The sequence below is a fragment of the Mauremys reevesii genome, linkage group 2 (genome assembly GCF_016161935.1).
Source record: "Mauremys reevesii isolate NIE-2019 linkage group 2, ASM1616193v1, whole genome shotgun sequence".
Lineage (NCBI taxonomy): Eukaryota > Metazoa > Chordata > Testudines > Geoemydidae > Mauremys > Mauremys reevesii.
In genome coordinates, this window is record NC_052624.1 from 87,997,818 (window position 1) to 88,010,091 (window position 12,274).

Consider the following 12,274-nt stretch of genomic DNA (forward strand, 5'->3'; position numbering starts at 1 on the left):
ATTTATTTACTTTGGAAAAGGAAAGGGAAGCTGAGAGTCTTGCATGATCACAGGACTCCAGGAGTTGGGGCTTAAAAAAACGTCCTGAGACTTGTGATCAAAACAGCTGGAAACACTGCAACTAAGGGAGAGAGCAATCCAATGGGGAGGTGTGAGCAGAGTGAAATCATAGCTCCTGCCCATACAGAGCGCATTTTATGATTGGGGCCTCTACAGTGGATACAGAGCTGACCAACACAGGGTGAGAAGACAAGTGAAAAAATTAGGGAGAAAGTTCCCTACATAGATACAGGCTTTGTCTACACAGGAACCTGAATGACAATTTTGTTGTTCAAGAGGTGTGGAAATAACAAACAACAAAAAGTTTTGCTGGCGAAAAGGGCTAGTGTGGATAGCACTTTGTTGGCAGGAGAGCCGGCAAAAGCTCTCCTGCCGACAAAGCTACCACCGCTCTTTGGGGATGGAAGTTTTTTGTTGGCAGGAGAGCTCTGTCCTGCTGACGAATAGTGGCTACGCTGCATGCCTTTTAGCTGTGTCACCAAAAGGTGCCTAGTGTAGACATAGCCATAGAGATTCCAATTCATCCACATTTCTCTCTCTCTTCCCATGTGAATTAATCTCTCCTTCCTCACATCATGCTTCTCTTTTTCCTCTCACTGTCCCTGCCAAGAATGATAGGTGCTCTGTGATTCATTGAGGTGTCTCAAGTGACAGTTAGAATCCCCACATTTTTTAAAGACCCATGCCTGGATTGGGATCCCAATCATTCTTCTATCATTAATTTTCATACATGCCACGAGTTGGAGTATATTTTGTTGGAGCAGACACACCTCCTTGCTTAAGAAGGTGGGCTGTGAATTTCAGCTGTCTAAGTCCCTGTGTTGACATATAATATCATTAGTCTCTTACTTATGTTAGTATTAACAGTGACCAATAAAATCAATAAATAAAATGTGACAAACTTTTTTTATGCTTTCTGAGGATTTTTTTTTCACAAAAAGATTTTGTTTTGAACTACAACTTTAAGTTCAGGACAGATCATATTTTGTTTTTGCCTGTGATCTACATCAGTTAGGTCACAATTCTTATATGGATTGAAAATAAAATGCATGGGAGTGTTTGCAGGATTGGGGTACCTGCCAGGTCTTCTGCCTGGGGGTTGGAACACTTGTCACTCTTCCTGCTCCCTCCATTGGCTACCACTCCCATTGATTGATGGAAAAGGTCCCTGGATCACTATTAAATGAGCTGCAGGTGGTGAAGGGAGTGGAAAGTGGTAGTTCTGTTCCATAAACAAGGTGAAGTGAAGGTGTGGCTAGTCTCTTGCTGGGCTGCAAGCAGCAGCATGGACCTTAGTTTTGGGAGGACTTTGATGGGGGAGGAATAGCTTACCTTTGTAGGGCTTGCTTTCTTCAAAGGTCAAACTAGCCTTTTGGGTGTCTGGTCTAGAAGAGTGGGTGCAGTAAGAGGAGCATGTAGGTTTATGGTGGCTAGTCAATCTGTGTTGAAACTGTGTTCTAGATGGAATCTGAAGGAAAGAGGACTCTGCCCTGAGTGGTTTTCTTTCTCCTGAGGAGTGAGCTGTGTATCAATCTGTAAAAGGTTGTTGGTTCAACTTTTGTCATTTACTTTTATGAAGTCTTTAGCTCATCTGCATGTCTGTTTCATTTCATACCAGCTAGTGCCAACTGTTTTACTTTCTAACCACTCTTTTACTGCTTTGTAAGTTAATTGTGGACAGCCAGGTGCTTCTTGTGCAGGTTGTTTCAGAGGGGCTTGGTAGTACATAGCTTATAAAAAGGTTTAACTCTGCTCATCTAGAAAAGAGAAAAATTCTGTTTGTGGTTTTGGTTTGGTTTTAAAAAAAACAACAACCCAGAATCTAGAGAAGAATGGATGAAGTTGGTGGTGTTTTGGGGTTTTTTTGTTGTTCTTATGCTCAGAAGTGGTGTGTATAAAGACAGTCTTGCTTTTTGTCATGTGGCTGCCTAGTGAGACAAATGACAGCTGAGTGCCAAACTTCTTGGCTTGATAGAAAAATCAGGTTTACTATCTCTAGATATTACGTGGACTTCATATATTCTCTCCTAATAGGGGCAGAAATGAAAGGGAGTGAACACTTTCAAGATGGAGTCAGTTGCATGGGTGTAGGAGAATATTTTATTTTTTTAACTTGGAGACTTTTTAGTCTGTTCATCCCTGCAATACTATGACTTGTTTAGAAGTGTGATCTGTCATGTCCCTTGGTAGTTTTAAAGTGGCAAAACCTGATAACTTTTTTTGTCTTTCAGCTTAAAAAATGAACACTGCTCCAGCTTCAGAAAATGGACCATATTCCACAAACCACACAAGACCCTTTTTTTATGCACAGCCAACAGCACAACAACCTTTCCCCAATCCATGGTACCTCAGTCATTTATATAATCCATACTGTGTACCTGCCCCAGGTAAGGCAAAATAGAGCCATCTGAGGAAAACATGCTTTTTGTATTACTACCTGAGTGAAGGAAATGCAAACTTTATATTAAAGCTCCTTTCATCTGTTGTGTAACTTTTATATTTCCCCTAATATCATGGAGCCTAGAATTATTAGTATATTAAACTGAAGGCATCTCTCTTAAAATGTGCTCTCCTTGTCTATTTGTTCAGCTATATTGTAAACTGGTGTTTGATGTCTGTTTCATGAGTGGGACAACTCCAAATGAACTTGACAAGAAGAGTAAGTTTCTAGGAAGAGTTTGGTAAATAGAAGCAGGCAGTTTCAGCAACTGGCAACAATAGGAAAGCGCATGTATAAAGGGGATCACTACTATATCCTTTGCCTATGAGGAATGTTGAGTAAAATCAGTTTGGCTAACTTCAGTCAACGCAGAAACCTTGACATAACTTAGTGCTGAACTGTAAGATCGTGCCGGTTTTGACACCTTAACAGATATTGAATGAGTACCCCTGTGTTGTAAGTTTGTGGAGAATGGGCATTAATTAACAGACTGACTTGCCGGAGGTCCCACAGGAAGTGTGTGGCAGAACTGAAATAGAAACTGTCAGTCAACTTCCAGTTTCATGTTTGGGACACTTCTCTCGCTGTGGTGCCTGTTAAAAGGTTCTATGCCAAAGCCTGCATTGTCAGGGATATTAAGTGGAGGAAAATGTCACTTGAGCATTGTCTGGGAGTGTCTAAGATTTTTAGCTAAAAACTAAACTACTGCTTTGACATCATATCAGAAGTATAACATCATAATACACATTCTCCCTAATAGGTGCAGGGACTGTTGTGGTGGGGTTGCTGCTGGAACAACTTCAGGTTAAAGAGAAACTACAAATGCTTCATTGAATTGTACAGCAAAATCCTCCAAACTCCCATTGCCTTAAGGCAATGAACAATGGGGGCGGGGAGGTGAACTATATGGAGGTTTCTAAAAACGGTGGGATTTTTTTTTAAATATCCCATGTACTGTAATAGCAGGGCAAAGGGAGAGTTGAGAACATTATGCCTGAAGCTTAACTAAATGCACAAGGCAAGTAAAGCTATTTCAATCTTGTTTCTAGCAATATGCAAGTATAAATCTGACTTCATAAGAGACTTTCAATAGCTTTTTTTTTTTTTTAATTTTATTGGTGTTGATGGCTTTCTGATTAGTCATGGCTAATATGAGACTGCATAGTATCAGAGGGGTAGCCGTGTTAGTCTGGATCTGTAAAAAGCGACAGTCCTGTGGCACCTTATAGACTAACAGACGTATTGGAGCCTAAGCTTTTGTGGGTGAATACTTATGCCTATGCTCCAATACGTCTTCTATAAGGTGCCACAGGACTCTGAGACTGCATAGTTTCAAGTAGAAACTTCTAGTGAACATCAGATCTTATTAAAATGCTCATAACATGCCTTAAGAGTACATACTATTGCCCAGTAAGTGCTTGCCAATGCATATATTAATTGAATTTCTAACTGTAGTTAGAGCTGTTCTTTAAAAGGCATTCTAATAGATAATAACTTAGTAGATAACAGCTCCAGCAGTCTGGATGGCAAATTAAATCTCATGCTTTAGGAATTGGGAAGAAATGTAACCTATAGGCATATTACCCTGTAATTGCCACCCTATGGAGTTCTTGCACTCTCCTCATAAGTATTTGGCACTAGACAATGTTGGAGGTGGGATATTTAACTAGATAGCCCACTGGTCTGAGCTAGTATGGCAGTTCCTATGTACCTAATGGATTCTGATGACTTTCAGCTCTTATTTCAGAAGATAGTGCTGTTTATATAGACAAATGCATATCTCTCTCCTTTCCCTCTTCAATATCTCTAGGTTTCAGAAGTGGAAATCCATATTTTCCATTTTATTCTGTTGCACTACATGAGTACCCTGGATATCTTGTTCCACAACATCCCATGCACACAAGAGTTAACAGAAGACCTTATTTTAATGTCCCCCCACCCTCTCCTCTGTTTTATCATGCAACAAGGTTTAGACATTATAGTGGCCCTGGGAAAAGAACAGTGACCAAAGAAACACAGACTGATCCTAGACAGCCTGAAAACAAACCAAAAAAGCATCAGGATCTCCGTACAGAAACGAAAGGCTGTGAAGCAGGAAATATAGGCTGTGTTTCTTCTGGTATGGGTACAGAAACTGAAAGTACTTCAGTGAAACAAGATTCAGCTGGATCTTCTCTTGTTCCAGAAAGAGACTTTCAAAATAAGGGGTCTTCCAGCTCTTCACAGTATAGAAACATTCCTTCAGGAAGCTATGCTTTTGAGAAAGAAGAGGTCCGAATAGAGTATGGAAATGGCTCGCCTGCAATTCAGCTATGGAAGTCCTTTAAGGAAACTATTCCTCTGTATGATGTGGCAAGTGGTAAACCAGTCCCAGAGAATATCGTGCAACGTGACTTGTTTTCTGTTAGCTCTTGTGAAGGGGTAATATACAGCCCTCATGAAGGGGAGGAATTGGTGTCATGCGCTGCTTATTCAGATGAACGAAAAACTGCTCTTTCTTTGAAGCAGAGTGGTGAAGGTGGGCAGGAAAAAGAGGTCCAAAATAACGAAGTAAAGCTAGATGCAGAAAAGCAGGGAAATGCAACCCAAAGGGCAAAATCTCCTCTAGATGAAGCCAGGGCAATGCAAATTGCTGAGCTGGCCAGAACTGTTTGTAATGATCAGCTAGTGGCAAGGCAGGACACGTTGTTTAAAAAATCTAGTTTGAAAAGATCTGCTGCCTCAAAAACTTCTGAAGAGGAGTCTAACCTTGATCAGCAAGCAGGGTTATTTCCATCCAGTACAGAAATAACACATGACTCAAGTCCACTGCAGAAAAAGTTAAATCAGAGCCACAGTCCAACCAATGTAAGTCAAATAACAGATAAAAGCGTATGGTGTGAAGAATCCATGGAGAAGTATGTTCCTTCTAACAGCTGGCTAGCTTGTGTGGATGACATGGACGCTAACTACAACTATAATGTGTGTTTGCCACAAAGGAAACGTCAAAGTGTACTCAGTCTGTCTTCTGATGAAATGTCTTCTAAAGATGAAGGATCATCAACTGATGATGTACCAGTGTCTTACTTTGTCCCTGATTATGTGCTTCAGAAGAGCATGTACGCTTTCCAAAGAAGTACAGAGGGCTCAGAGAAAGAGAAAATTAGAAGTAGTGGCTCCCTTAATGAAGATGAAGTGGTAGGAAGGGAGCAGACCAATGTTGTCAATAGCCAGAACTTCAAAAGCTGTTCGAAAGTGAAGATTAAAAAGATGGCCAGCAGAGGTAGAAAGATTGGGGTCCTCCCTAGAACTTCTGGTCAGAAGAAAATCTACTCCCTAAAAAAAAAAGCTGCTAAGAGCTTATCTCTGTCAGAGGCTGAAGACTCTGAAGAATACTTTGTGGCAGAGGAAGAAGGTGACAATGAGGAGGAGGATGATCTGGATGAAGTTGAATATTTCTTTCAAGAAGCCACTCCATATGGACACTTGACCTCTGGTAAAGGCAGTTTCTACAGACCAATTGGCCAGAGGGTGCTGTGGAAACCACCTAAAAATGCCATACCAGCTCACTTGATTAGCTGGCCTGCTCGGGAGAAAATGAAAACAAAGAGTGGGTTCTGTGAACGCACTGGTCTGGCTTATAAGTCAAGTGAGAAGGAACAGGATGAGGTTGTGTACAGTGATTATGGATACTATGGAAAAAAGAGGCTTACAGCAAAACAAGAGGGATCTGACCATAAGAGAACTTCACAGAAGTCTTCAAGAGGTGAGTTAATATGACTGGGATAAAAGTGCTGTAGGATCATGATTCAGAATATTTTGCAGCATGTTAGCTCTCTAATTCAAAGTGCTAGCTGTATTCCCTAAATCTGTGAGGGCTAAGGGCAGGTCCATACTCACCACGCGGGTCGACGTGGTGAGTTCGACTTCTCAGAGTTCAAACTATCGCGTCTAATCAAGACGCGATAGTTCGAACTCCCCGCGCGCTCCGGTCAACTCCGGAACTCCACCACCGCGAACGGCGGTGGCGGAGTCGACCTTGGAGCCGCGGAGTTCGACCCTGCCGCGTCTGAACGGGTAAGTCAGTCGGACTAGGGTACTTCGAGTTCAGCTACGCTATTTGCGTAGCTGAACTCGCGTACCCTAGTTTGACACCCCCCCCCCCTTAGTGTAGACCAGGCCTAAGAAAGAGAAAATGCTGTCGCTTTCCTAAGTGACTCTTTGAGAATTGTAGCACTTCTGGTCTTTAGTTAAAGAACTATAGTGAACCTACTACAATAAAAGGAAGTCTGTTTTTTTTTTTATTTATTTATTTATTTATGTTTTATTTTAACACAACACACAGTCAGTCTGTGGAACTCTTTGCCAAATGATGTTCTGAAGGCCAAGACTATAACAGGGTTCCAAAAAAGACCTAGATAAGTTAATGGAGATATGCCTATAAATGGGTATTTGCCAGGATTGGCAGGGATGGTGTCCCAAGCCCAGTGGTGGGCAGGCTGCACATGGCCCATCAGGGTAATCCACTGGTGGGCTGCCAGACAGTTTGTTTACATTGGCACAGCTGCCCGCAGCTCCCAGTGGCCCCGGTTTGCCGTTCCCGGCCAATGGGAGCTGTGGGCAGCCATGCAAATTTAAACAGTCTGGTGGCCCGCCAGCAGATTACCCTGACGTGCCATGCGCAGTCTGCGGGCCGCAGGTTGCTCACCACTGCCCTAGCCTCTGTTTGCCAGAAGCTGGGAATGGGTGGCAGGGGATGGATCATTTTGATTACCTGTTCTGTTCATTCCCTCTGGGCCTTGGCATTGGCCACTGTCCGAATACAGGATACTGGGTTACTGGACCTTTGGTCTGACCCAGTATGGCCACTCTTTTATGTTCTTGTGTTCTATTTTTGCCTTGTGCATAGCCTGCAAACTTTTGGCTAAGGCTAAATTTGAAGTCTCTAATATTAGACAGTGTAGAACTCTTATTTTTATTCATATATACTTATATATAAAAATTTTTACCCAAGATTGAGCTTCAAGTGATGTCAGCTAGTAAACAAATGTGGATTGATCCTCATTTAATCTTTTTGACTTGGATAATACACTTTTTCAATAAATTTAACTTGTTAAATAAATGAACAACACTCTTGTTTGCCACTGTCAAATGGCATCTTGGCAATATAATCTCTTAAATTTGTGTCAACACTGGCTACCATACCATACCCCCCATGTTACAAAATGGGCTTAGCTATGGTGGGGGAACTGTTTTATAAACTGATGATAGCTGATATAAACCTGTTTCCTATATCTATAGTAGGGGAGTAGAGGCCACTCAAGACAGCATGCTGCCCCTCAAACTTGGCCCAACTGTTTCTCTGCGATGACTATAGTTGAGGGGTGGAGAATGGTCAGGCCAGATTTGAGTGAGTGGTGGTGTAATTTGGCACATGGGTTTATAATGCAACTCAGGTTTGGCCCAGCCACCCCCTCTGTTATGACAGATGAGTGGCTTTGCCAAGTCTGCTGCCCTTAGCTTGCTTAAAACTAGAGGAACCTCTGCAGGAGAACCAAATATTGAAACTTCAGATAAACTACTGCTTCCTTTTAATCTAACTTGTTGAAGACAACTAAACAGTTCTAGCACACTAGCAAAACTTTAAACTAAATTGTGATTTTTAAAAAACTCCTCTTGGCCTGGAAGAGAATATTTCCTTTAGCTAGAAACAAAGACAAGCAAAGTCAACTTCAGGTAACTGAGTTCCTGTGACTGTAACTAGCTAATGATCAGTCTATTAATTACAGTAATTCTGCTTGTGCTTTCTTCAAAAGCACTGCCATAAATTGCTATGATATACTTGTATAATCAAGCAGTAATTGGTTCCATGTGAGGTTTTGCAGGCCTTTCATAATATCTATCAAATTTGGTAATACACAAAGGTACAATATGATAAACATGCATATTGAGTCTAATGAGCAACATTTTAAAAAAAACTGGGACCTAGCTACCAGTGATTGGTATCCATATAAATATTAGATTTAAAAAAAAAACAATTCAAATATAGTCCTCTGTGGGCTACACATTTTGCCTCTGTATTGTAGGTCAGCTGTAACAAGTCAGTATGGTAATGTTGCTTACAGTAGATGCTTACTGATATTATTCCAATGTCTCACTGTTTTAATTAGTAAGGTTACTAAAGGAAAACATGGGGCTCACAGCTGATGAGTACTGGATTAGAAGTGGTGCTAAACCCAAGTTTGCCAGCTTGATATGTGGTAGCCTATCATCCCCAACCAAAAGCAAAGAACAAGGTACAGCTGATTTCTTGTCACCTCAGATCCTCTTCCCTTAAATCTTCAAAGAAACTATTTTCAGCAGAATACTTTGCCATTTTGGTGGGATATTTAGTTATTGCTTTGAAGGAAATACATGTTGGTTGTGGTTCAGATAATCTATAAATCTGGCTGCTCTGCAGGGGAGGGAGTCTGCCTATAGAGAGAGTTGGGGTGATTGTGGTGGACAAAACTTTTATTTTAAAGCTATAGCAGTATATTTTAATGTGACAAGACATGATGCCTTGTATCAATGCAGTCTTTACTAGGACAATGTATTGCTACATAGTTAAGATACTCTAACCCTGTCCTAGCTAGGGACATAACTCTTCTGTGCACCCTCAGCAGCAGTTCATTGCCCTCTTGACAAGTGAATTCTAAAGCTAAATCTCATGTTCATGCCTATGCAGATGCTGCTTTTAGAAAATGTTGGCTATAGCTGTTGATCCACACTAATTGTAAAGAGTGGCAGAAGAGTGTGTGGGGAAGAGAGAATCCTTGCTTCAGGAAAGAGAGTAAAAGTTATTAAATACTATAAACTTAAGTGAGAGCCTGTCTTAAGTGAAATCTAAATATTCTGAATTGCTTGAAAAAGTAATAATGCTTCTTTTATTTGGTCATTCAGGTAATCTGCTTTTGGATAAACCAAAAAGGAAAAGGATAGGCAAACCCCCTTACAAACGTAGAGACACAAAGTGTGAGGCAGAAGACATTGAAGTATGGGAAATGCCTAAACCCAGTGCACACAAAGGTTAGCATACTATTACATGCCATAAACACTAGATATGTTCTAGCAGTAACTCTAAGTTTACTGTCATGTGGTGTTTGTGTGTTGGGGGCGTGTTTTTTTTTTTGTTTTGTTTTTTATTCTTCCCCCATCTCCGCTCTTGGATTATCTACATTCGAAACAGGAGTACCGTTTTAGATAGTCCTTTAGACTCTCCTTGGTCATAAAAGAACTCTTTGACCCTGTCACTCTCTACTACAAATCATCTTTCCATCCTTAAACTCCAGGCTTCCAAATTTTTATTTTAAAAAACAATGGTTGGCATTTCATATCACACTAATGGTACTATAGTTTGTTTTTTAATGCACTGTAAGCTCTGGAGCAGGGACTTTTATTGTTAAAAGTCAAAATAGAGATGTAACAAACTCAAGTGATTGAACAATTAAGTTGGCACATGTCTTAATTCCAAGGTCTTTAATCTTATACTAGCTAATATAGTCTAATGTGACTTTATAAAAGCATTGTGAGTTAAGAGTAGAGGTCCATGATTATTGGAAGCTAGCTCGAAGAGGTGAGAGACATTTGGTGAGGGAGAGCATAGTTGCTTGACCTAATGGAGGAAGACTGTTCATATGTAGGGAATACAATGAAGGAAAAAACTCTCTCCCACCTGAAACTGGTTTTCCACAATAAACCCTCCTGACATGAACAGTATAAACCAATGGAGTGTTTGAATCTGTCTGCAGTCTGAAACGGTAGCTCAGAGGTGTAAGTGCCTGACTAATCAAAATCATTGTGGTCTCAAAGCCTAACTGTGACTTAAGATGTGCACAGTGGTGACATTTCACTCCTGATCTTTTTAGTAGGAGCATTCAGTCAGCTTGCACATTCCAAACTGCCTCCTGTATTTCCCCGCTAATGCCAAAAATGGTGCAATTTTTCTAGCCTGCTGCCTTCAATTTCTGCAATGCATTTATATATTCCTGATAGTCCTTCACCAAAATTAAGGAACAAAATAAGAGAACTTAATATCAAACCAATAATGCTAGGAATTTTATACTAACTGGTTCAACAAACCATCTTTTAAAATCAATTTATAATCCTCTGTACTACTGCTATACAATCCAGGATCTGTGCTTCAGAATCTAGGTCTGCAGAGCAGGTGGGACTTCAGTATGTCTCAAACTCCTAGCTTATTTCCTGCAATAATATAGCTAGTTGCCTATTTTAAAGGAAGACTTTACAACAAGCATCAGTGAAGGGAAAGTGCATATGTTAAAAACTAAATCTTTCAATTTTTCTTTTTTTCTTTTAGGGTGTGGATCAAAGAGGTCTCTCTACAAAAGAAGATAATCTGACTATTGCAAATGCAAGGGGGAAATCTGATTATTACAAATGCTGGGGGAAGAACACAAACATACTGAAGTTGCATGTCTCTTAATCTTTAAAATGAATCCATAAGTAGCTTTTTTTGTTTTTTGTATAAATCTTTCTAAGCTACTATGCACAGTTAAAGGGTAAGAAGTAACACGGTAAAGATTTCGAGTACACTATATAAAATATTAAATGAAAGGAACACTTGAAATAAAGCACTCTAAATTGTAAATAAGAACACTCACTTATTGCTTTTAAGCAATAAAGTTAACAGAATTGCACTGATGTGTGGGTTTTCTTTCCTGAATACTGTACTGAAGCCCAAGTCTAATGTAGAGATGGGTTGTCTGTACTAGTAAACACCTAAGCAACTGCACTTACTTTCCTACCTTCCTACTATATTGTTCTAAACTCTAACTGCAAAGCTTGTTTTTTGTAACCCTAACTTCCACGCTGCTTTTCAGAGGTCAAGACTTCAGGTACCTAAATTTCTCTATCTTCAGAGAATAGAACAGTGGGGATGATTTTCAGGGTGCTCTTTCAGGAGTCCAGCCATGACTTTCCCTGAGGTTCCCTCTCCTGTAGGAAAACTAGGTCTAGGATAGTTGACAGATTAATCCTCAGTGGCGAATACTAATGACAAAACAACTCTTCAGAATTCAGATTTCTTTTTCCAGTTCCTGAACCAAAGAATTTAATATACAGTAAAAAATAACTCAATAGCCACTTGCTGCTTTATGTAATGATAGCCTGACAAATGTGGAGACTGTAGTGCTCTACCCAGAGAGCACCTCTAGTTCTAACAGTTAAATGATCCCCAGCACGCTGGTTTTAAGGGACAACTTCTGCAGATGTCTTGGTGTCTCTGCTGCTGCAGCTACCGCTCTCATACATCCAATACATTTAACTCTGAATTTGGGTACACCTGACCTGAGCCTAACACCACTTTAACAATCTCTTCTGTTTTCCTAAAAAACACTTAATCCTGGTATGGCTGTAAAATGCCATGTCACTACACATGTATTCCAAGTAACTTACCCGTATGTTAAAATACCTCTCTCTGAACTGTCTTGGTGGCAGTATGTATGGGAATAGAACAAATTACTGGGGTACTTCAAAACATCTCAGATGCAGTAGATTCTGGGAGCTGAGCAGAGACAAGTGGAAGAGAAATGCAGAGGGCATTTCAATTTAAATGGCTCAGAACTGTGCTAGTGTGTCTATGGGCCAAAATAGCAGTGGTTCAGAATACAAGTCAGTGTGAAATAGACCCTGCCTAACGCTTCAGAAAGCTGCAGAGGAAGATCTAGTGATCTGATTCAGCTAGGTACCTAACCAGCTTGACGTGTCTAAGTTAAATCACCTTGTTGAACAGCC

At 40.5% G+C, this 12,274-nt stretch overlaps 1 protein-coding gene across 4 annotated transcripts; it reads left to right on the forward strand.

Annotated features, from left to right (window-relative positions):
• The first annotated feature begins 1,198 nt into the window (after positions 1-1,198).
• On the forward strand, positions 1,199-11,179 carry LOC120397559. Of its 4 annotated transcripts, none has more exons than XM_039523578.1 (6): positions 1,199-1,298; positions 2,292-2,447; positions 4,311-6,245; positions 8,650-8,775; positions 9,422-9,547; positions 10,839-11,179. In XM_039523578.1, exons 2-6 carry the CDS (start codon positions 2,300-2,302, stop codon positions 10,874-10,876), a joined length of 2,373 nt encoding a protein of 790 aa, XP_039379512.1. In that variant the 5' UTR covers positions 1,199-1,298; positions 2,292-2,299; the 3' UTR covers positions 10,877-11,179. The 4 variants fall into 4 exon arrangements, with proteins under 4 accessions (XP_039379512.1, XP_039379514.1, XP_039379510.1 ...); XM_039523576.1 differs by lacking the exon at positions 1,199-1,298 and adding an exon at positions 1,319-1,602; XM_039523577.1 differs by lacking the exon at positions 1,199-1,298 and adding an exon at positions 1,334-1,475.
• Positions 11,180-12,274: the final 1,095 nt, after the last annotated feature.